The sequence below is a fragment of the Cucurbita moschata genome, unplaced genomic scaffold (assembly GCF_002738365.1).
Source record: "Cucurbita moschata cultivar Rifu unplaced genomic scaffold, Cmos_1.0 Cmo_Scf00036, whole genome shotgun sequence".
Classification (NCBI taxonomy): domain Eukaryota; kingdom Viridiplantae; phylum Streptophyta; class Magnoliopsida; order Cucurbitales; family Cucurbitaceae; genus Cucurbita; species Cucurbita moschata.
The window spans coordinates 658,956-682,842 of NW_019268552.1; the positions used below are offsets into that span (position 1 = coordinate 658,956).

General features: G+C 36.1%; 4 protein-coding genes across 6 annotated transcripts; 1 reads left to right on the plus strand and 3 right to left on the minus strand.

The window, feature by feature from the left end:
• Positions 1-841: 841 nt before the first annotated feature.
• LOC111431437 lies at positions 842-6,574 on the minus strand. Of its 3 annotated transcripts, XM_023068074.1 has the most exons (10): positions 6,462-6,574; positions 5,372-5,415; positions 2,436-2,787; positions 2,290-2,323; positions 1,967-2,188; positions 1,796-1,885; positions 1,621-1,686; positions 1,449-1,540; positions 1,319-1,366; positions 844-1,233 (listed from the first exon to the last, which is right to left on the minus strand). In XM_023068074.1, the coding sequence occupies exons 1-10, from the start codon at positions 6,485-6,487 to the stop codon at positions 1,116-1,118; spliced, it is 1,092 nt and encodes a 363-aa protein (XP_022923842.1). In that variant the 5' UTR covers positions 6,488-6,574; the 3' UTR covers positions 844-1,115. The 3 variants fall into 3 exon arrangements, with proteins under 3 accessions (XP_022923844.1, XP_022923843.1, XP_022923842.1); XM_023068076.1 differs by lacking the exons at positions 5,372-5,415; positions 6,462-6,574 and adding an exon at positions 3,738-3,890 and having other exon boundaries at positions 842-1,233; XM_023068075.1 differs by lacking the exons at positions 5,372-5,415; positions 6,462-6,574 and adding an exon at positions 3,577-3,890 and having other exon boundaries at positions 842-1,233.
• Positions 6,575-6,788: 214 nt separating this feature from the next.
• On the minus strand, positions 6,789-10,236 carry LOC111431440. Its single transcript, XM_023068080.1, has 6 exons — positions 9,826-10,236; positions 9,306-9,419; positions 8,604-8,684; positions 8,149-8,321; positions 7,954-8,050; positions 6,789-7,280 (listed from the first exon to the last, which is right to left on the minus strand). The coding sequence occupies exons 1-6, from the start codon at positions 10,123-10,125 to the stop codon at positions 7,170-7,172; spliced, it is 876 nt and encodes a 291-aa protein (XP_022923848.1). The 5' UTR covers positions 10,126-10,236; the 3' UTR covers positions 6,789-7,169.
• A 1,152-nt stretch (positions 10,237-11,388) lies between these two features.
• Positions 11,389-14,995, plus strand: LOC111431434 (triose phosphate/phosphate translocator, non-green plastid, chloroplastic-like). The gene is made up of 9 exons (XM_023068071.1): positions 11,389-11,958; positions 12,675-12,797; positions 12,939-13,091; positions 13,335-13,420; positions 13,528-13,612; positions 13,785-13,904; positions 13,990-14,058; positions 14,443-14,572; positions 14,667-14,995. The coding sequence occupies exons 1-9, from the start codon at positions 11,551-11,553 to the stop codon at positions 14,741-14,743; spliced, it is 1,251 nt and encodes a 416-aa protein (XP_022923839.1). The 5' UTR covers positions 11,389-11,550; the 3' UTR covers positions 14,744-14,995.
• Positions 14,996-15,621: 626 nt separating this feature from the next.
• Positions 15,622-21,418, minus strand: LOC111431541 (probable boron transporter 2). The gene is made up of 12 exons (XM_023068220.1): positions 20,107-21,418; positions 19,921-20,003; positions 19,633-19,825; positions 19,388-19,526; positions 19,103-19,268; positions 18,820-18,986; positions 18,567-18,740; positions 18,338-18,433; positions 17,276-17,413; positions 16,874-17,193; positions 16,513-16,783; positions 15,622-16,195 (listed from the first exon to the last, which is right to left on the minus strand). Exons 1-12 carry the CDS (start codon positions 20,208-20,210, stop codon positions 15,872-15,874), a joined length of 2,175 nt encoding a protein of 724 aa, XP_022923988.1. The 5' UTR covers positions 20,211-21,418; the 3' UTR covers positions 15,622-15,871.
• Positions 21,419-23,887: the final 2,469 nt, after the last annotated feature.

Below are 23,887 nucleotides of genomic sequence, written 5' to 3' on the forward strand. Positions count from 1 at the left end.
CAAAAAAAAAAAAAAAAAAAAAAAAAAACATTTGCTCCAAAAATATTTAGAAAAATAGGCAGAAATTTTATTGTTTGTAATGAAGTTATATATGGGTCGCTCCATATGCAAAAATGACTTCGACATGGATACAAGAGAGTTCAATTAGGTCAGTTGTCAACAAGCATGTCCAAGAAAACAGATTTGTGTTTGTAGAAACTTGACCTAAAGTAGAGTCAAAATCGAGTCTTAGGACTTGGTCTCGACCTAATTTCAAAATCCAACACAATTTTTAGGTCAAATTATAAATGTAATCATTAACTTTGAGATTTGTTTTTACGAGTCTATGGTTAGTAAATATTATCTTCTTTGATCTGTTATTTATTGTCATCAGCCTCCTAACTTTAAAATGCTTTGGATATGGAGAAGTTTCCACACAAACTTATTCTAAAAATTCTGCTATCCTTTAAAATCCTTCGATTTAATGAATATAAAATTAAAACTCTAAAAATTTCATTATATAGATTAATTTTCTTTAAAAAAAAGTTGTAGAGACTTGTTAAACAGTGGATATATAATTTTGAATATATGGGTTTTGTAGGGGGAGGAAGAGAGTGATGGATCCAAAACTTTTCCTTAGCGCTTTAAATTCCAAAGTGGAAGGATGTTCTTATTCTTGCACCCTTTTTTGACCCTCCTTTGCCACTTTATGCTCCACTGGCTTCCATTACCATTAACTGAAAGGACTTAAAAACAAATGACTTAGACAACATTGTGTCTCATGCTGGCAAGGCAAGGCAAGGATCCAATCCCTATATTGGGGAAAGTGAAAGGGAAAAAGGATGAATATGGTGGCCACTGATAGAGAAGAGAACAAAGCTGGGGTCTCTTTATATTCTATGCCAAATAGAATAGAAAATATTCCTTTGGGTTACAATCATACATACATACATACAACTCTTTTGAGCTTGTTAATCTAATTGCCTAAGGAAACCTTCAACCTTTTGCTCTTCTTTCTTTCCTGTCAAGATTGTCATGTCTGCACAACTCATTTACATCAAACACTTTTGTCATTTATGCTTCTTTTCCTCCTTTGGAGAAGTTTAATGATATATCTTTCAGGACGGCTTCGTCGATTACCTCGTGCATTGATAGGATTGAGGGCACCGCGTCGAAAATACATGGTGTTTTAGTCTTATGATCAGTGTGAAGATGCCATAGCAAGGAATGTGCATTAGAGCCACGGTCAAGTACCTTCATGTTCATTGAAATCACAAGACAATCAGTTTTGATGAAAATGCAGAACTTAGTTGACAGGAAAACACACCAAGACACTTACCAAAGAGGGGCGTAGGAAGATGAGAGATCCAGAAATGGATATGGCCACCTGTTTTGCAGGGAGAGATCATTGTTGTATCAACATGAACGGAATCGAATTGGAAAGAAAGGAAGAGAGGCAATGAACTTACCATAATCTCACAGAAGCGTGAACGATCCATTGAAAGATTACATAAATGACCGTCCAGACGAAGAAATATCCGATTCGAAACCAGGGAAATCGCTGAAAAGTTGTGATTTATTAGAACTGAGGCATGCTAAACAAGAGAAGAGAAGCAAAGTGGAGTTGTTTTCATCACTTACCAAAGAGTTCAAAGCGGTGTCTCCTAGCAAGAAAACGGCATTGATTGTGTGCATATTTACTATCAACTGCCAAGAAAAAGAGTCACATTGGCTCTTTAGAGCAATGAAGTTGAAAGCCAACATTTTACGGGTTATGCACATTCATAAGCTCAATTTGCAGCTGCTAAGCACTTACAAAATTAAGGTTGTAATCCTTGATGGTGAGAAATGGAACGATTATGAACCAAAAGACGCAATCTGTCAGCATAACAGCTCCTGCATTCATCTTTCAAGAACAGCAAAGGGGACAAAAGTTCAGTAATCTAACGAAGAAAATGGAAATGGTGATACTCAATAATGCGCCAACCTGGAAGATAATCTGAAAGACATAGCCCCAAAATCCTGCACGTTGTCGTATGAGGTGATGTTCTTCACGAATGGATGGATTTTTCTCTGTATTTGAAGTAATTGAACCGCCCCCACTTGTTGAAGTGCCTTGTTCTGCATCTCCCTCCACATTATCCACTTTCTCACCACTAACTTTCTTCTGATATTGGTAGCAGCCATAAACGGAGAGCAGTGATCCAAGCTATGAACAGAAAAGTGGAGATTATAAGCAAATAAAGAAGGAAGAAGGAAACCGAGAGGAACATATATGGAAAAAGGGCTCTTTGAAAATGATGGACATACCCCAAAATAAATGGTGATTGACGTAAAAGTCCACCTGTTTCACACAGCACAGCCATATTAAAGGAACAGAGTTTTGCACTTTGAATCTCTTTGAGCTTTCAATGTTTGAATACTGAGGAATGGAAACAAAATCAATGAGAACTCACTGAGTATAAAAGTAAAATATGTCGCCTCCATCAACAACAGCAGTGACAATGAGGAGCACCAAGAGAACACAGAAAGCCAACACTCGGAAGGCCAACAGCCAAGCAGGATGCATTCCTTTAAAACAGGGCCGCCATGTTTCATCATCATACAAAGCTCCAGCTTCCTCCTTTTGAGTTTCTTCCCTATTACACTCTTTATTCCCACGGGCCTCATATTTCCATATCAGAAACAACGCAAAACTCAGTGTAAGCAGAACCCATATAATGCAAAGCACAACCCTCCAGTTGAGCCAGTAACTGGAAGTTGTTGTATCATCTGTCATGATCGGCTGCCAAGATTTCTTGGAGGATCCTGTTAAAAAACTCATTTTGTTACCAGGGTTATGAAAATGGAGCTTTTTTCCGTAAAGGGTACAAGCCAAATGTGGGTTTAGAGAAGGAAAATTATGTTCCTTGAACACTCCAAGAATGAAGAAATGCAAAATGTTAGAACAAACTGAAGAAGTTTTGCTCTTCAATCATGAGGTTTTGTTGGGTAAGAAAGAATCGCTTAGTTTCAGTGAATGGGAGTAAAAACTTTGAAGCCTCAGCTAAATTGAGGAACAGGGGAAGAACACAGAACAACGACAGAAGATAAAAGTAAAAAAGAAATGACAGCGACCAGTTATTTTCAGGGAATCTGAGAACCAGAAGGCAAGAAAGGGACAGGATTGAAGAACTAAGATGATCAAAATCAAAACCCTCAGTAGCCCGAGCAGAGAACTCAAAATCAAACAAAAGAATATATTGTCAACAAAGAAAAGGATATGACCATGGCTGAAAGAGATGAAAAACCAGTTATTTTAAGGAAAAAACACACACTTTCTGGAGAACCCAGTTTGAAGAAAGGTGAGCAGAAACATGATCACAATCCATGGGTGCAAAACAGAGGCAAAGTCGAGAAGTTTAAGGATGTTTTTTAGGCATAAAATAGTGGAAGTATGTAGAAGAAGATGGTGAGAAGCTTAAAACAAGAAGAACCCATTTCCCATTTGACGAAAGAAATGGCAGAAATGGGGACAGATTCGAAACTTTAAACAAGTTTTTGGAAATAAAATGAGGAACAGCTAAATTCTAAGGGAAGAAAAGAGTTTATACTTACAATGGAGAGGAAGAAAGTGGGAAGTGTGTGATTGGGGGAGATGCTTTTCTTCTATGGCGTGGACAGAAATTTAAACAAAGCAAAGCAGAAGAGAGAGAGAGAGATAGAGAGAGAAAAGGCTCTGTGGAGCTTTGAGTGTAAGCTTCTCTTTTGCCCATTACCTCAAAATCAAACACAGAATCTTGAAAAACAGCAATAGAGCAGAGAACTCTCCCAAAATCTGAATCTCTCCCCACAATTCCATACAATTTTTTTTAATGTTTCTTTTTCATTTTCCAAGGCGCATGTTAATTTTTTGTCCCCTTTACTTGGTTTTCATTTTCAATGTGTCGATGAAGAGAGAGAGAGAGAGAGATTGTGTTGCAGAGCATGAAGTTGAAGGTGCTTTTTTGAATGGATTAAGGTTATTAAAATAAAACACTAATAAAAGTATTGAACTTTTTTGGCATTTAATCTAACATCTTTATTAGCCACTCTAAATTTTAAATTTATTAAGTGTAAAAAAATAATAATAATAATAAAAAATAGAAAACTATTCTGTAAATTATAACTTTAGTTCCCCCATTTTGCATTTTTATCATTGGATCTTTTTCTTTTGATTTTTTTTTCGCAAGTATACCAATTTCGTTTCCAACACGAGGAATTTCATGTAAAAAAATATAATTTATTTAAAGTATATTTAATGTCGAAAAAAAAAGTATATTTAGTGTTTGTTTCAACGTATAAAAGACAATTTAAAAAATTAGAATGAAAAGTTTATTAAAAAATAACCTTCAAATTAATCTAAATTTATGAAGTTTTTTTATTCATTAAACTGTTGTAAAAAATACATACAAAAACCTTTATTATAAATATTTATAGAAAAATTAATTTTACTAAAAAAATAATAACATTTTCTTCCCAGATTATTTCAAACAAGCTAACTTAACATTTGAATATGACATTTTGTGCCAAATTTTCATTAAAAGGGAAGACCAAATCAATATGTTTATAAAAAGAAATACAGAAATTAAATAAATTTATTAGAATAAATGAACAAGGCACACTTTATCCAATTATGATGGCTTACAAAACCTTGTAAAAAAACAATAATAATAAGAAGAAAAGCATATATGATTGTGAGACAATGATATGGTGATTGCAGCACCATAATTGGAGGTGGGACCAAAGTTTTGAGCCGTCTGATATTTTGGCAATCCAAGATTAATCAAAATGAAAATCATCAAAAAGTGGAAAGCACAAGGCATTAGGGGGCCATTGTGTCCTTCAACATCTAAAAGATATAATCATCATGTTAAGCTTTAAGGAATGGGACCCCTAACATGTGACCTTGACCCCTCCTTTCAAAACTTATGACCAATGAGTTTGTAGGGCACATGTCCTTCACGGGTTCACAATCTTTTCCGTTCTGGTATAAAAACCACCATAATAATAATAAAATACTTTGATCGGTGAACTTTCGTAAAAATAACAATTTAGTCCATAAAGGGTCGAAATTTAAATTCGTAATAATTTAAACCACAAAATCTTATCAAAATCAATAAAACATTAATTTCATTCATATAAGTTCGTCAGTTTTAGAAAGGCTTCCCTACGTAGAACCAGGAGTCGAGAGTTAGGCTGCTGGCTCGACCCATCTTATTTTTGAAAAAACAGAAAAAGAAATAGAAAAAGAATAAATATACATTGAAATGAGCCATTTTTTGGGTTGTCAAAGTTATGTGATATAATTTTAAAAAATAGATGAATAAATAGAATAAAATAAAATAAAATGGCAGGATTATACTGAAATCACCTGTAAGCAAATACCAAGTTCCAGCTTCCATCTTGCTGTTCTCCCCCTGAAATTGGAAAATTCTATGAATAACTTCATATATTGTTTTTCTTGCTGTCTATATAGTGAAGTAAAAAGAGAAAAGAAAAAGAACACACAGCTAGCTGGAATAAAGTAGAATAGGGAAGATCATAAACAGTAAATCAAAAGGAATAAAGCAACGTTATTCTGATTAATTTGAACAGTTAAACGAAGAGGAAATTAGTCGTAGGAACCAAACAGAATCCACAAACTTCTGCTAAAAGAGCAGACCCTTATTCTCTATCTCCCTCCTACAGCATCCCAAGAATTATTGGAAGGAATAGTCTCACATTGGCTAATTAAGAGAAAAATCACGGGTTTATAACCAAGGAATATTATCTTCATTGGTATGAGGCCTTTTGGGGAAATTAAAAACAAAGTCACGAGAGTCTATGCTCAAAGTGGACAACATCATGCCATCGTGGAGGTTCATGATTCGTAGCAAAATAAGCATATTTGTAAAGGGGAAAAACGAACCACTGGTAAGGGGCTGAAACAAACTCTCATGCAGTTTTAATTAAGAAATGCAGAATGAGAGGGCAGAGAGGAGCAAATGCATATATGGAATGCGTCTGAAAAGACTTTAAGGAATGCAAAGCCAAGGGGTAATAGCTAAGAAATTGTGTTTCTTTACGTCTTCTGTTTCTAGAGTTTGCAGGGCAGTGCAAACCAACACTCTTCAATGGTTCAAAGACTCACCAAAACACTATGCATTAGCTCACCTAAACACTAAAAAGTGCCATTTTCCAAGAACCAGAGAGACTAAATTTTTTATGCTGTGGCCTTTTCCTATAAACAAAACAAAGGGAATTTTATATAACTATTCACCGTTGAAATTCGTTACTTTGTTATTGATTTCATGGAGTGAAATATTGATAGGCTAAGTTAGCTAGACCAGGCACCCTAATTGGCAGTAAGTATCAACTGATAGAAGCTGATTTTTTGATGCATTAAGCAGGTGTAAAGACATAGTAAATAGATCTTCAAATAATGTAAATAGTTGGTAGAAATAATGTTCATTTATTCATACATTGTACCCATGACTCCGTGCTGCATCCGCCATCCGCTCGCTGCTGCCCAGCCCTAGTCAAGACAACTAGAGAGAGCGCCAAGCCCGTATCAAAGTCTCGAGATTTCCAAGCAAAGCACCTGTAAATTTTGAGCTCGAAATGGTTAAATCAATGGACAGAAGTCAAAGGCAGAGCGGAAGGGGTGAAGGATAGTAATAATAATTAATAAGAATTTGGACAAGCATATTCACTCCGCTGACCAATCATTTAACGCAGCAGTGTGAGGAAGAAGAAACATTAAAACCTACCAGAAAGAAGAGTTAAAGCAAGACTGCAATGTACAACTGAATATAAATATGAGGTCCTCGCCAGTTTTAAATCATCAAGATGGGTCTAACATAAATCCGAGATGCTGATGACAATTCTTGAATACAATATGGTTCAACTTCAATCTGACTGAAAGCTTCGCAATAATGAATTAAGTCTACCTAATTGCTTAAAGTTGCAGCAAATCTATACACATTGATCTTTACAACAACTCTCTTTGGAGTCTGCAAACATAAAAAGCTCCCAACATTTCCAAATTCATTTGAGAGTATAATGAATTTGTTCGTGAGCTTTGGTCTTCTGTGAAAGAATATCTACAAAATCTGCAAACAGCATTTTCGACAGACTTCTTATGTCCTGAAAAACCTCTGCATGGTTGACTTTAGGTTGCAGTTTCAACATTAGAAAGCATCTGAGCTATCTCCTAATATGGAGAGAGAGAATGGAGCAATGGCAACGTTAAATGATTGTTCGCCCACTCGATCAATGTACTTCATTTCGAAGTCACCTTCCTGCATCACATTTAGTAAGAACTCAGGTTCCCAACCCATATACAAAATGCCAAAAATGCATGAATTCACAATTGAGATTAAAAATTTATATAATATGCAAGATTATAAAATTTCAAAAGCTCTGCATTGTTCCACAACTTGTATATTTTTTTACATATTACATATAAGAATAGTTTCCACTCATACAATGAGTTGATTGAGTAGAATTTGATGAAAAGCATGATGTAATATGCAGCGTGAGAAAGCAATTACCAAAAAAAAAAATGCAATTGTCAAAATGTCTAGTGAATTTTTTTTTTTTTCCATCTATCAAGGACGTTCAGGCTTGTTAGACATGTCCGAGTTTGAAAATTTGCTTCTTACCTAGTTAGACATAAACAAGAAGGAAAATAATTTTGCATCATAGAAGTCTCACTAAAACAAAACTTAAAATAAAAAAATTCCCAAGAAATCACGTTTGAAGCGCGCACCCCACATGTGAGTTAAAAATTCCCTTGGTGAAAAAACGTGACAGCTATATTAAGTTTATTTATCAAACATCGACTGTAAATTTACTAATCAGTTCAAAACAATACGCTATAGCATTCAGTTTCCTGGTTCAGAAGAACTGATAGAGTTAGCTAAGAGAAGAAAAAATCCTAATTGCAAGAATCATGAGTAAAATCATTCTAACCATTCTGCCGTTAGCAGTACTTAATGGGCATGCTGATGAATATTCAAAACCAGTCCTAGGAAGTATGACTGGTTGTTCACCAATAACACCAACGCCCCTGCAAAATTTTGAAAAAGAATGACCAGGTTGAGTTGGAGAGCACCTTCACAGGCTTAATAAATCAAGGAGGAAAGTACCGAATCAAGGCAAACTTACCAGACGTTTTCTGTTCTCCCATTTGCATCGGTGATAATCCAATGTCTTCTGAGAAGTTGAATTGGACGGTCTGAATTATTGGTTATCCTTATTCGATATGCAAAAAAGTAATGATTCTTTGAAGGTTGGCTTCGCCCTTCAATGTAAACGCTCCTAACTTGTACCCTGATACCCTGTAGAATCACTCATTAAAATTGTCTATATTCAATATTTTTGGCCTCTCCTTTGTAGATTCTAGCTTCTAAATACTCCATTGCTCTAATCAATTTATTCTGAAGGAAGGAATGATTATTATTTTCTAACTCTTTGTGAATTAAAGAAGTTTGGACAATATTAGGTAGTATATATGATAGTAGGTTTGATTCAGATTGCAGGAGTAGGTTACTTCGATAATTAATTAAATGATATGGTATTTAATCCATCAACAACATTCATAAGAAGATCAAGAAATGTACCAAAGTTGTTGCATCACTTGCACATTTCAGAAGACAGTGAGGGGCAATTTCATTCAGCTGATCACGATATTTAGCGGCATCCTGAAATATTTTTTTGTAAACAGATCAATGGAAAGAAGTAATGCTGAAGACACAGTATCATGATATGAAATAAAGTTATGGAGTCCGTCGAGGTTGCAGCAGTCCAAGCTCGTACAGAGATCAAATATATACACATTTAATTATTAACCCCCAAGGGCCAAAACAGATGAAGAGATCTATCTATCGGCCTCGAAGTCATTATATTTACCAGTCATTCATAGAAAAGGGTAATAGGTGGCGTTATTCTAGGCTATGTCCTTCATTGCAGCGAAGCTAACCGGAGCATTAGGAAAAACAGGGTAGTAGGTGGCATTTGTCTATTTTTATGTCTTTCATTGGATAATTTTTTGAACCAGAAATGAAGCCAACCAAAGCATTATGCAGAACCAGAATAACAACTATGCAGAACTGGAACAAGGTATAATGAAGAAATGAACAACAATTATGCAGAACTGGAACCAGGTATTAAGATGTGAAAGGCACATAGAACATTCAATTAAAGCCTACTCTGAAGTAATCAGACTGGAATTGAATACTTACATTCTTGTTCTACTTCTACGATGAAAGATTGCATGGTAGAATAGAATGGCAATAAGTGATGAGATCTAGAACAAAGTGTACCTCAAATCTCTCACTAGAAATAGCCTCCTTCATCAATCTTCGAAGACGCAAAACTGGCTCTTCCTCTTCAAATAATTTTAACGAGTCGCGTATCCTTGCAGCTTCTTCGTAATCCTAGATTTGAGAAGCGATAAATAGAGGAAAAATTCATAGATAAACGTAGTATTTGAAAGCTGCAGGATAGGTATGGCAAGGCTACTATTCATATCTGGTCATAATTAACCTAGATAGGTATGGCAAGGCTCCTTAACCAGAAAATCTATGCGGAGTCAATTTAACTAACAACTCAATTTAACTAACAACTCAATTTAACTAACAATTAAAACATAATCCGACGGAATCAATAATACGATGTACCAATGATGATTACAGGGGGAAAACCGTCCATACTTCCATTTCACTTGAGAAACTCAAACAACTCATTCCACCAGACTCGTGAATTTTTGGCTCCAATTAGCTTAAACACATTGATTTACGAGACAAATGGTGGTAAGAGAAAGAGAGGAGAGGAGAGAGAGACCTCGGACTTGGCGGCAACCTCCAATTGCTGCTTCAGTAGAGCATAAGTTTCACTGCGGGACAGAAACGAACGACTCGGACTCGTACTCGAGCTCTGGCTCTGTCCTCCTCCACCACCATCACCATTTCTATCCGAAGCGCACGCTACAATCCTACAAGTTCTTCCAAATGCTCGATGGCGCCCAAAACACCTCATTGCCCCGACCTCCATTTCCGGAACACAAAAGCTTCCTCGTCCCGGTAAATTCATCCTCGATCTCGCATTAAAATCACCCAAAACCTTGAAGCTCAACGAATGCATTCTCCCCTCTTCTTCCAAAATTCAGCTGAATTTCTCTCCGTTCAATCAAAGGATCTGTGCAAGACGAATGTATTTGCTTCAATGTCACCCGAAGTTTAAAAATAACTAAACTTGTACGCGAGAAATCGACTCTAATCCGAAATTTAGAAATGGAAGTTACGTAAGTACCCCTATGCAATCCTACAATAGATGAGATAAATTTGGGTTTGTGGGAAAAAGGCATGTATATTTTCCTTATATAACCTCAATACTTCTGTTTTTCTTTTATTTTTTTTCCACATCAACACTTGTTACGAACTACGTGGAAGATGGATTGACACGTGTCGGATGTAATGTGGTCCTTCATAGTGTTGCCATCTAAATGCTGCTAATTTTTTAGCCTCACGAGTCCTTTATTTTTCTTTTTTTTTTCTTTTTTGGGGTTTGATAAATAAATAGCTTATAGCATCAACATTGCATCTCAGCCGTTGATTTTTACACGACAATTCCGATGGTGATATTCTTTACCTTTCTGGCGTTTAAATACGAATTTCCCTTTGATGGGCTGGGCTCAAGTGGATATATACGGAGTCCAATCTAGACAAAAGAATGGGCTCCAAGCCCATAAAGTAATAAACAAACATAAAATTAAATTAGTTTTTATTTTTTCTAAAATCGAATTTTCTTTTTTTGTACAAATAGCCAAATGCTATTTTTAAAATGAAAAATTAATGCAATTTTAAGAGCCCTAATGTTTTGAGATTAATTCTGTGTGTGATATTGTCGGAGTCACATGACTTTGTTTTGAGTTTTCTCAAAAGTCTCGTACCGATGGAAATAGTATTCTTTGACTATAAATCCAGGATGATTCCTTAAATGAGCCGACGTGGGACTTTCATCGTCCAATTTTTATATATTTATAACGAATATTTCGTTCTCCTCTCCGATGAATGTTAGGATCTCACATTCTCCTATCTTGGAGGCCCAACGTACTTGTTGTCGCTGGGAGAAATTCTCACACGTTTATAAGAAATATTTCATTTTCCTCTTCAACTAATATTAGGATTACATACACGCCCTAGTATATGAGCTTGATATTATTTATAACAACTCAAACTCACTGCTAGTAGATATTGTTCTATTTGTGTTTTTTCTCGAGATTTTAAAACGTGTTTGGTATGAAAAAATTTCTACAATTTTATAAAGTAAACTAAGGTAATAAATAAATAAATATACTAAAGTCGAAATAAAATGGTTTAAATATCGGGCACTAGTTGTTTAATTTTGACTAGTTAACTCCCCAAATACTAAGAGTCCATTTCTCGCTATTGCATTGCGCCACCCACCACTGCTTCACCAACCTTTCTCCTCGGCGGACGCTCCGAGGCCCTTCTCTGTTGCTTCGTGCTCTTCTCCGATCTCAGATCTCGAGCTCAGGCGTTCGAAATGCAGAGCTCTTCGGTCACCTTTTCGCCTTCTCTTCCTCTTCTCAAGCCTCGGAGGCCTCATACTTCGTTCTTCAGCTCTGGATGTAACTCAATTCGATCATCTTCTTCAAATTCCAGAGATCTCAGTGACCTGAACAATGTCAGTCTTCCTTCCTCTTGGCCCCGGCGATCTTGGACTTTGTCGACTTCTCCTTTTTCGTCCTCGAAACTCCGCCCATGGACCGGTGTACCTTCGTTTGCTTCGGATTTTGATGCGAATCATTTCAAGGTTCAGGCGGCTGCGGTTCCGGAAAGCTCAGAGGAGGCCGCCAGTGCTGGCGGTAGCCTAATGAAAACGTTGGAGCTCGGATTGTTGTTTGGCCTCTGGTACCTTTTCAACATCTACTTTAACATCTTCAACAAGCAGGTTAGATGTATTCTTTTTCTTCTTTGAACTTTTACGGTGTCTGCATTTTTTGTGGTCGATTGTTAGAATTCGTGGTTATTTTTTATCGATTTGCATGAAATGCCTGTATCGCGAGTAACCGATCCTTGATAATGCGCCGTATGTGGATCCTATCAAGAAAGAAAGTTAGTTGCATGCTTAAATTATCTTGTAAGATTCGTTCTATTTATTATATTCAGTATTTATCTAGGTCAATATTCTTGTCTGAGGATTTATCCAGGAGTCCTGCTTATGAGATATTGGCGCCAAATTTCCCCATTCGGTTCCGATATTTTCATATTTCGACTAGGTAGAGAATGAGTTGTTCCGATGAAGATGTAAAATCGAACTCTCTTAGTTGACGCGTGTGAATAGGATTTTTTAGGTGATGGCCTTGATAATGGCAAAGGAACGATAAGGTATGATTAAGCACCTGCTGGTATGTTGATACTTGAAAGTTTAATAACCTTGAGAGTTTTTTCTTTTTCCTCTGCAAATAATCATAATCAGCAGAATTCAGAATTAAATCCTTAGTGTCTCATTAAATAAATTGCTCCTTCGATGTTTCGTGTAACTCTCTCTTACTACCTGCTCATTCGTTTCAACTTTTAACTTTATATATCGATCAACATGAATTGAAATACTAGTTTCTATAGGAGATGAGAACACTGATAATATCTGACACTACTTGTTCACAGGTCCTCAAGGTGTTTCCGTTCCCTGTAACTGTCACTGCTGTTCAATTTGCTGTAGGCACTGTACTTGTTCTTCTTATGTGGGGACTTAATCTCTACAAAAGGCCTAAGATTAGTGGCGCTCAGGTAATTGGCATTCCCCCCTTTTGAGTATTAGGAAACTTGTGTACGTGAAACTTGTTTTGAATAATGAATTTTCGTTGAGGTTTTCTGTTTCATATTCACAAACTTTTGTTACGAGGTTTTGACTTCTTTAAACTTAAACAGCTTGCTGCTGTTCTGCCGCTCGCGTTAGTTCACACATTGGGAAATCTTTTTACGAACATGAGTCTTGGGAAAGTGGCCGTATCGTTCACCCACACAATTAAAGCTATGGAGCCTTTTTTTTCAGTTATCCTGTCAGCAATGTTTCTTGGAGAGGTATTCTAACACGTGGTCACTTATTTATTTATTTATTTTTGTATCACGTGCTTGTGTCCCTGGTCAAAATCAAAACTTCGTCGGCCGCCCTGAATTTCAGTGAATAAGTGTTCTAGTCTTTTATGCTCGAGGTCCGAGCATTAACCTCTTAAAACCATGAGAAAAATGCTGGTGTTGCTGCATCTCTTAAGCCCATTGTTGGTGTTGTCTTAACTCTTGACGATTGTCTTTGTGTCCTTGAAGACTCCTACTCCCTGGGTTGTTGCATCCATTATACCAATTGTTGGCGGTGTTGCATTGGCATCTGCCACTGAGGCCTCCTTCAACTGGTAAGACCAGTGTTTTAGTATGTCTATATTCATGTCTACTCTTCTAAGTAGATGATTGAAAATGGATTATTTTTGCAATTTCTGATATATCATATTTCTTGTAAAAGGGCCGGATTTTCTAGTGCAATGGCATCCAATTTGACTAATCAATCTCGTAATGTCCTTAGCAAAAAGGTCATGGCGAAAAAAGAGGTAACCACTACAGATGCATCTTTCTGATTACCTGTGAAACTTCTGTTAGCATATGTATTGATTTGGAACTCATGTTCTACATCTAATGGAGGAGAAAATATTTTTCATAGCAAATATCTGTGTCTTTGCTCGTTGGAGTGATAAAGTAACAACATTTTTGTTCTTGAATCAGGATTCAATGGACAACATCACCCTCTTTTCAATTATAACAATCATGTCCTTTTTCTTATTGTCCCCTGTTGCTGTCTTCATGGAAGGTGTCAAGGTTACTCCTGCATACTTACAATCAGCTGTGAGTAAATCAGAAGGCAAAATTCAGTAGAAATTTCTTTAGTTGTATATCTTCCTCTTCAATGTAATTCTATCTATCATTACAGGGATTGAACGTAAACCAAGTCTTCACTAGGTCTCTTCTTGCTGCCCTTTGTTTCCATGCATACCAACAGGTAAGATTGCCAATTTCACTTGTGGACTGTCCCTTTTTCGTATAGTTTATTTTTATTAATTTTTAAATGTTAATCTCTATATCTTTAGCTAAACAGCCTTTTGAAATGAAAAAAAAAAAAAAAAAAAAAAAAAAAAAAAAAAAACCAAATTTTCTGTACCTGTAGAGAAAGTATTCGATATTTTCATGAAGGAATATATGTAGTAGTTCTCTGCGATTTTGAGAAAATTTGGAGTGCCGTGCTGAGAACTTTTGGTGTAGTTCTAGTCTAAAGATGCATGATGACATTGATACACTTGGAGTTTTAAAACTTTTGCCGTGCCTACTGCTCATTCATTTTTCACGTGAAGGGTTTTCACTACAGCTATTGGGATGACTTTTGTAGGTTTCTTACATGATATTGCAAAGAGTATCGCCTGTTACCCACTCAGTAGGCAATTGTGTAAAGCGTGTTGTTGTCATCGTGAGCTCTGTTATCTTCTTCCAAACACCTGTTTCTCCAATCAACTCTATTGGTAATAATATTGGCTTCTTCAGTATTCTGTTTGTGAATTTGCGTGTCAAACACTTCTTGATGCATTAAAACACTTATTCTCGGATCTAATGCAGGCACTGGAATAGCTCTTGCTGGGGTTTTCCTGTATTCAAGGGTTAAGCGCATCAAAGCCAAGCCGAAGACTGCTTAAAAGCCGCCCATGAAATTTTGCCTTTTTGTAGCTGCAATCCATGTAGGAAACACCTCTGAAGTTTTGTACTTTTTCTTTCTGCCCTTCAGGATGACTTTTATTCTTTGTGGATAAATAGCCATCTTCCTTCCCTCTGGACAGCCCTGTCCATTTCAATTCACTAGCATCAAGGCTAAGTATCCACAGTATTAGAATTGAAATGCTAGTGAACGTTTTAAATTTTCCGATTTGATTCCAGCCTGTTTAGCATTTGTTGCAGACTTATATCACATCTGCCCAATGTCTTCCTCACAATGAGCTTGTTTGATTCTAAGTAAGATTTGTAATTTCTAATAGAAACCCCTGTGATGTGGTTAAAAGCTATTTTACTTTTTTTTAACCCATCCCTGGATTTTAAAAAAATATCATGATATTTGAATTATACCAAGAAATCTCCTTTAATTAATGACCTTGAAAATATTTGTTCATGGAAAACATAACACATGCAGCATTGAGTTGCGAACTATTAGATTTTAAATTAATGAAAGTGAAGACACAGAAGGTAAGGACCATTTTGGGTTTATGCGATTTGTCCATTCTAGGTTGGCACGTCAAGATTCGTATCAAACGCCTCCTTCAGACGCATTAAATTTAGCTAGATTCCATAGGATTTGATTTTAAATTTACATAAATTCTGACATTGAAATAATCTCGTCTTCATATTTAAACCTTTAGCCTCTTGAAATTCACGTTCAAATATCTATTCGATACTTATATTAATATATTCACGTTTAAACTTAATGTGACCTAACCTTTGAAGCGTTTTCCACCAAAATAAAAATAATGGACCGAAAAATTGACATAAGAATCGAATTATTACATCAAATGATCATAATAATGGAAGAAAATAGCATAATATCACCTTTTTAAACATTCAGATAATTCTGTATGACAAATCTACATAAACAGTATATGTATGTTTTTCATTCGTTTTATTAAAGAAAACAAAAAGAAAAAAGAAAAAAGGGGACGAAAAAGACATAATTCCCATACAAACTGACACTTAGCTGCAGCAAAACAGCGTTAAAAGGCCTCTCGAACGCAATTAACAATATCAAAACCATGCAGAAGTAACCACTTACAAATAGGCTAATTTCTAAAGGATGGTCCTGGCCCTGGCTCTGCACTCGGACTTGGACTAGGACTAGGACTAGGACTAGAATTCAGCTTAAAGCCAGGTCCTTTTCCAGGAGATAGAGAACTCCTCTCCCTTCTCAGTTCATTGATCCGTGGACTGTACAGTTTCTGTGATGATATCTGTGGGCTGTACGTAGGTTTGATGCCCTCTACCCTATTTGGGGATGAGCTTGTCATTTTCGAACTCTGCGTACGCCGAATCTCGCCACGGCTTCTCGTGATCATCTCGTCGAGTATTTCACCGTCGTCAATGTTGGAAGTTCTTCCCATTCGATCCTGAAAAGTACCAAACAACAAAAAAGTGGAATGGAGTAGCTTTAACACCATGATTATGTGCTCCTATGTTCAAATTTTTTGCATTGTTATTCAGACTCGAAGAGGGATATATGTGGATTTACTTGAACAGTAACCGCTAGTAGATATTGTCCTCTTTGGACTTTCCCTTAGAAATTTTAAAACGCGTTTTCTAAGGAGAGGTTTCCTCACCCTTATAAAGGGTGTTTCGTTCTCCTCTCTAACTGACGTGGGATCTCACATGAACTAAGACAATTAATGGATTTAACTAAAACGAACAGAGAGCTCTGATAGCTTACTTCGAAGGATGGATTAAACGCGATTGCAGGGGCTTCCTCGTATTCAGCAGCATCCAAGTCCTGAAGATGAGCACCTTTGAAGAACCTGGGGAGCAAATACTGGCGCACAGGGACGAGCAGCATGATCAGCAGCGGAAAAAGAACACCAGCAATTGGTATCCATGTTAAACCAAAACACATCAGCAGATACACTGTCTGAAACAGGGTGAAAGTAGCAATTGTTTTGAAGGGGACAGTTTCTAGAAAAGTCGCATGATATTCCTCCAACACCCTGAAAGTCAAATGAATCACTAGTCAATCTTCAGTCAACTGTCGTATGCAAAAGTCAACGTCCCATTTGAAAATATGAATGTCAACTAACTTGTATCTACGATTCGGAGCAGTGAAAAGCAGTAAAATCCTTTCCCAGAATTGATTTCCGGGCAAGCTCTCGATTGCCATGAAAGCGAAGTAGCCCCAAAGAACCGAAGTCGGGATCTTCTTCAAAAGAGGCATGGCAGCAACACAACCACCAACCATTACTGCCTGAAGCAAATTGCTGAGACGTTGTTCTTTAACTTCTACGGGAAGAAGATCGTCGATATCTTTGTCCACATCGAAAACAGTTTCATCCACAGGTGCATCAATGTATCCAGTTCTTGAAGCTAGTTGGATGGTGGAATCTTTCAACTCCTTCAGCCCCTGCTTGAAGACAGAACATGTGAGATTAAGTATAAATAAAAATGAGAACAGTGCAAAGTTCATTCCAAATGATCACCATTACCACAGCTGGTGGATTTTGATAAATTAAAGGAGTCTGCATCTCATTATATGCCTCTTGCATGTTCTGGTAGAACTGACTCAAGTTCGAATTTTTACGGAAACTTTGTCGCGCTGCTGCTACCAGCTTGCTCCGCAAAAGCTATTTAAAAAGAGATAAAACATAACCAGTTCGTTTAAATTTCACGTTAGAAGGAAGTTTACGAGAGTGAGTACAATCATAGAAATTTCACGTCGAGGATTATTGAAAGAAGTAGTCCCACAATGGATAATTAAGAAACGTTATCTCCATTGGTATGAGGCGTTTTGGGGAAACCAAAAGAAAAGTCACGAGAGCTTATACTCAAAGTGGACAATATCATACCACTGTGGAGAGTTGTGATTTCTAACATGGTATCAAAGTCATGCCCTTAACTTAGTCATGTCAATACCATCCTCAAATGTCGAACCAAGAAGTTGTGAGCCTCGAAGGTGTAGTCAAAAGTGACTTAAGTGTCGAACAAAGGGTGTACTTTGTTCGAGGGCTCTAAAGAAAGGAGTCGAGCCTCGATTATAGGGAGGCAATTTGAGGGCTCTATAGGCTTCAAAGGAGGCTCTATGGTGTACTGTTCGAGAGGAGGATTGTTGAGGATTATTAAAAGGAGTAGTCCCACATTGGCTAATTAAGAGGAAGATCATGAGTTTATATGTAAGGAACACCATCTCCATTGGTACGAGGCCTTTTGGGGAAGCAAAAGCAAACCCACGAGAGCTTATGCTCAAAGTGGACAATATCACACTATTGTAGAGATCCATGATTTCTAACAAAACACAGGGACAAGAAGACGCAGTCAAAAATATATGAGAAGGAAGATGATTGCCAAACATAATCTAACACTCCATGAGCCTAGAAAATGGTTGAAACCGAGATCTCGACAATAAAAGCGATGGATTATGCATACGTACATTCAGAAAGAGAGGTTCATAATGACTACGGGATGTAACATGCTTTCGAGATTCAAAGCACAAAGAAAATGTCTACATGCATATAAAATCAGATAAACTAAGAACTGATTGAAGTTATTACCTGATGTTTAAGGGTAGCTAAGCTTTTAGTGTGCATAGGAGACTGAGGAATTACACCATTAGAAGGTGGTATGCCTATAAGTCCACAGAGGATAACCTGAGAAGAGAAACAGTTTCTATTGACATGAAAAACCCTTTTCAAAGCAAATTCAACTGGGTCACCCCTTCATGGAGCTACTAAATTTGCAGTAAAAGAAGAGGAAATGTTATATTTCCATGAGATAGCTTACAAGGAAGCCTAGGAGAAGAAGATCATAATGATATGAAGCTGGTTTTTTCAAATTAAACTCTTTCTGTTGGGCAAGTTGAGATGCAACACTGTGATCAAAGTAGTAAAGAACTGCTATCATGGTTGCTGGTATGAATGCTCCAACTATATACAATGGAGGCACTCTCAACATTTCCTGCACATGGGAGATAGGGAACTGTATGGCTTTGCTATCAAACTAATAGAAATTTGGATATCAGCAACATATGACAAACCTTTATGACTGTCCAGTTTGAGTAGGCTCCCTGAGACCATGGATTGGGACTGAAAAGCCTTCTTGGGATCCCATGTGGGACGTTATTGACTGGAATGTAAGATAACGCTGTCCATACGAGCACCATAAGTGGAACTCCGTAATCGGCGATAAAGCCTCGTAGGCAACCTATATTTTCGATCATATTTCAGAAGACAAATGGCAGGAACAGACCAGAATAGTTGCAGGAACACAACATATTATCCAAAACTACGCTTGAAATTGTATCTATATGGATGTCGTACCAGTCCCATAGCGCCATGATCTAGCCTTGCGGCTTTTAAGGGCGGTTAGTAGAAGCCCGAACGATAGCACTAATGCAAACATTCCATTGCCAAAGAGCCAGGGAGGTTGGAGTGCCACACGATTCGGATTTTCCCTTTGGGGTATGCTGAATTCCTCCACAACACCCTATACAAGACTCGAGATTACAGTTATGAGATGAAATTTGTAACTTCGTCAAGAAGCTGGAATTGTTTATCTAATTCTTATAGTTAGTCATGAGACCAAGACTCGAGATTACAACTCACACGTATCGCCTGCTGCATAAAGAGCATAGCAATTAGCAGACCGAACAATTCTCCAGCAAGACGTGTGAACCTATTGATCAGGGAGCATGCACCCAACACAGCAAGCAAGAAAAGCAAAATGGCTGTCCACACACAGACCCTATAATATACAGAGAAGAACAACACAAAATTAACTATTTGTTGCACTAGGATGAATCCCTTGTATTGTTATTTATTCATTTGGTGTAGATAACTTAAACAGATACCATCCTGTCCAGGCTAAGAATAGTTCCTGCCCCAGTTCCTTTCGGTCCTTTGCAAAGTCGAACATGAACGTATACATCAAAACAGTTGGTTCAGCAACGCCAAGGATGAGCAGAGGCTGTCCCCCAAACACGGAGTGGATAATGCCACAAAGTGCTGTTGATGCTAGAGTTTGTACCGCAGTTAGAGTCCCATCTATGGCATGAATGAAAGAGAGAATTATATCTGAGCAGACTAGACAAGTTTATAAAGAACAAAAGGCATATCAGCAACCAAAGAAGTAGGCATACATGTATTCCTTTCTAGCTGCTCCCCGAACGATATAACCGGAATTGCTGAAGCGAAGAATATGTACGTCGTTGGGGCCAAGATCCTAACAAAAACAGACCCTACACATAAGTATACAGTTCTAACTAGGTGAGGCAATAAAAACAGAAGCTTATATAGCGATCGCCTTTCGTAATAAGGAAGTAAACCTGATACCGGTGCGAAACCCACCCGTCCAATCCTGTCTATAGCACAGAAGTCTTCCTCTTATATCATTCTTAATCCCACGAAATGGAAAAAATGTTTCTTCCATGTTAAGTTCGTAAACAAGAAGGTTTTTGAACGGATTTTTTTTGCCCCTTTTCGTTCGAAATATCAAGAGTATGAAAGTGGAAGTAACATTGAAGAGACAAACCAAAGTGGTAACATGTAAGCTAAACCATAATCAAGTTAAGAGGAGTCGAGAGGCCAACATGATGTTTAAAACTTCATAACTAATAATTCGAGACGTCGTATGAACGGAGAAACAAACAACTCTAGATTCTCATTGATATTGAACAAGAGATGGGAAAACTGAATGTAATACATATAGTTATGCTTCAGTAAAGCTATGAAGTTGAATGAACTTAACAGAACTTTACATCTTTAAGAGTGTTCGTAAAGAATGGTGGGAAGATCAATGCTAGCAACAAATGAACAAATGAACAAATGAATTAATTAGGAGTGAGGCTAATAGCTCTGGACTCCATATCAAACACAAGAACAAGGGTGGAATTCTTCATTGTAACTAAAGCAATCTGGGCTAACGAGCTTTCATCGTTTCAGATTTGAAGTCCTGACAACGCTATTACTAATCAGCTAAGTATCAGTCAACTAGTTCCACCCAAAAGAGTGAGCTAAGTGACTAAGAACACTGGATCTTGGTAATGTGGGAGGGATTTACATTCTAAAGATGCCTAAGCTCGCTATAAATCCAGAAGAACACTAGCTGCTTTGAAAGCAAGACTTGAAAAATTAACGAAAACCCATATTCCCAAACTGCATTTTGAACATGTTAGAACAGGTGAAAGCAAATGGGCATTGAGAAAACAGTCCCACCGACCAAGAACAGCAAGATTAGCGAGAACCCATTATTGAAAACATAAACACACAGCTTCAGAACAGAAATTCCAAGGAAATGAACATTAAACTAACAGAGAAAGATTAATACAAGAAGGGTTAATCCCCAGATTACATTATTCAGAGAAGAAAAAGAGGCAGAAGGCGTGAAAAAGGCAGAGAAGAGAGAAAAGTAATGAAAATGGTTCACAGTTACATGAGAAAAGTGATGAAAATAGGAAGGGAAAATGGATTGAGAAGCAGAAAGAAGAAGGATCAAAGTAAGTATGAGAGAAATGTGGAAGGAAATTGGGCAATGCGGAATTGGGGAATGATATCTTTTCGTGTGAAGAAGGTTAGTGTGCGGTGACAGCCAAAGCACATAAATAACTCTCCCCTGCTCACTGATGACTGATGACACACGCACATCTCTCTCTCTCTCTCTAGAATTAAAATCCAATTTTGACTCACAATTTATATAATTCTCTTAATTAAGATCTTAAATCCCCTTTTAATCTTTCTTAATTCCAATTAATGATTCATGTCGTCCTTCTTTGTTTGAACATGGCATGCTTGCGCACTTGTAAAAGAACATCCTTTTTTCATATCAAACTAGAATTTGAAACGTGTACGATTATATATATATTGAATATAATTCAATTATCAAAATATTAACTCGTTTTTAAGGTTGAAATTAAAATTAGCATATAAAAATCCCTATGGTATAGTTAAAAAAAATCGTCATCAAGATCGATATATTATTTGCAAAAGATAATATGTGTCAGACAAACAGACTTTCATAAAGTGATATTGTTCACTTTCAACGTAAGCTCTTACAACTTTGTGTCTTTGACTTCTCCAAAAAGTTTCATACCAATAGAGAGAATATTCTTTACTTATAAACTCATAATCATTCTCTAAATTAGCAGAGGTGGGACACTTTTCTTTTCATCCTCTATATATATTCTTTAAATGATTAAAAAGAAAGAAAAGAAGGCATGAACGTGCAAAAAAAAAAAAAAAATTTAGGTAGTGAAAGAGAAATTTATAACTAAAGTGAAATAATATTAACAATAATATTTATTATTTAAAAATAATAATAATAATTATTATTATTATCATACACACAGAAAGAGCCATTCAACGGAAAGCTTTCTGCTTTGCCCCTACTCCTATCAGTTGTTGGAAAGTAGGATTGGAAAAAAGCTACTGAAAACCATAAAAGCCCCATTTTTTTTGTTCAATTAAATTTAATTAAATAATAACCGATTATTTTATAAAAATAATAATTAAATTAAATTACAAATTTAATCGCATTTAATTATAATAATAATAATAATTTAAAATTGAATGTGGATAAACATTATTTGTGAAATAATTTTTAGTTTAGGTTAATTATTATAGAAGGATTAGGAAGGAAATAGTTTTATTTATGTTATTTTCTCAATTGATGACGTATGTTATTACTATTATATTATTCTGCTCATTCATTACAAACACACGTAACTAAAAGGTTATTTTATTTTATTTTATTTTATTTAACTTTAATTGTGGAGATAAGATTTCGATTTGATTGGACAGACCTAATAATCATTATTTTGGAGACTTATGTTATAAAACATCGTATTAAGTTATTAAATACAATTATAACGTGAATTCATCCAAATCAAGCTTATAAAAAAAATTATATATTTTATGTAAATGCATAAATATTAATATTTTAATTTTATCAGATTAAATATCGTAATTTTAATAATAAACTTTAAATAAAATTAAATGGAGAGTAAAAATTGTAATAATTATTTAAGTGAGGTTGAAATAAAAATATAATCTAAAACTAAATAAATAAATATTAATAAATTTGAAGGCTCTTGACTATTACGACTAAAAAATAAAAATGTAGTTCAAAAGTTAACAAAAATATTAAAGTGAGATTTAGAGTAAGCAACGATCACAAAAAGAAAAAATTTTAAAAAAAAATTAAAAGAAATACAAAAATAATAAAACTTTATAATACCATACCTAATTTTGTGGGTGGAAAACCCTTTTGCCTTTTCATCCAAGAGGGCCAATCCTCCCTTCGAGCCCGCCATTTGCCCTTTATTATTATTTTTTCTTTTTCACTTATCTGACCCTTCATTTTATGCTTTAAAACTCTTTTTTTTTAAGGTTAAAATATTTTTTTTCCTGTTTTTTTTTTTTTAAATTTTGTGATGTCTCATGTTTCGTGGAGGAGGAGAACAAAACATCATTTATAAGGGTATGGATTTTAAAGCTTTGAGGGGAAGCCCAGGTGGATCTGGGTTGTTACAAATGGTATCAGAGCCAGATACCGGACGATGTGTCAGTTTTCTCGCTGTTCCCTGAAAGGGGTAGATACGAGACGGTGTGCCAGTAAGGACGCTGGGCCCTGAAGATGGTGGATTTGGTAGTGGTCCCACATCGATTAGAGGAAGGAAAAAGTGTCAGCGAAGACGTTGGGCCCTGAATGAGGGTGGATTGTGACCTCCCACGTTGGTTGAGGAGAAGAAAAGATATACGGTACAAAACTCGACCCCTCTAAGGAAATTATAATTGAATTATGTTTGATTTAAGTTGATTTTTTATTATATATTTTAATCATAATATAGAAAATACAACAAATAAATAAATAAATTATTGTAGGGTTAAATTACAATTTCTGTCCCATTATTCTTGAAAAAAGAAAAAGAAAAATAAAAATCCCGTTTTGCTAATATTACTATTATTGTATAAATTGCAAAGTGGAAGGACTCCACCTAATCTCTTCAAATTACAATAATCTTCCTATATTTGGGGTAAACACTCCATTTGCTTATATATTAAAGAGGGCAAAATTGGAATGATAAAAAAAAAAAAAAAAAAAAAAAGAAA

Excerpts from the sequence above, each read along its gene's own strand:
- LOC111431437 (XM_023068074.1), bottom strand. The coding sequence starts at position 6,487 with ATGCAGCACGGAGTCATGGGTACAAT. Across the intron at positions 5,416-6,461 it reads CACGGAGTCATGGGTACAAT|GGAGAACAGCAAGATGGAAG; the intron begins GTATGAATAAAT and ends CCAATTTCAGGG. Across the intron at positions 2,324-2,435 it reads ATATTTTACTTTTATACTCA|GTGGACTTTTACGTCAATCA; the intron begins GTGAGTTCTCAT and ends TGTGTGAAACAG.
- LOC111431440 (XM_023068080.1), bottom strand. The coding sequence starts at position 10,125 with ATGCATTCGTTGAGCTTCAAGGTTTTGGGTGATTTTAATGCGAGATCG. Across the intron at positions 8,322-8,603 it reads CAAGTGATGCAACAACTTTG|GGTATCAGGGTACAAGTTAG; the intron begins GTACATTTCTTG and ends GTGATTCTACAG. Across the intron at positions 8,051-8,148 it reads GGGAGAACAGAAAACGTCTG|GGGCGTTGGTGTTATTGGTG; the intron begins GTAAGTTTGCCT and ends AAAATTTTGCAG.
- LOC111431434 (XM_023068071.1), top strand. The coding sequence starts at position 11,551 with ATGCAGAGCTCTTCGGTCACCTTTTCGCCTTCTCTTCCTCTTCTCAAG. Across the intron at positions 11,959-12,674 it reads TTAACATCTTCAACAAGCAG|GTCCTCAAGGTGTTTCCGTT; the intron begins GTTAGATGTATT and ends ACTTGTTCACAG. Across the intron at positions 14,059-14,442 it reads GTTTCCATGCATACCAACAG|GTTTCTTACATGATATTGCA; the intron begins GTAAGATTGCCA and ends TGACTTTTGTAG.
- LOC111431541 (XM_023068220.1), bottom strand. The coding sequence starts at position 20,210 with ATGGAAGAAACATTTTTTCCATTTCGTGGGATTAAGAATGATATAAGA. Across the intron at positions 19,269-19,387 it reads TTATGCAGCAGGCGATACGT|GGTGTTGTGGAGGAATTCAG; the intron begins GTGAGTTGTAAT and ends AGTCTTGTATAG. Across the intron at positions 18,434-18,566 it reads TTCTTCTCCTAGGCTTCCTT|GTTATCCTCTGTGGACTTAT; the intron begins GTAAGCTATCTC and ends TTCTCTTCTCAG.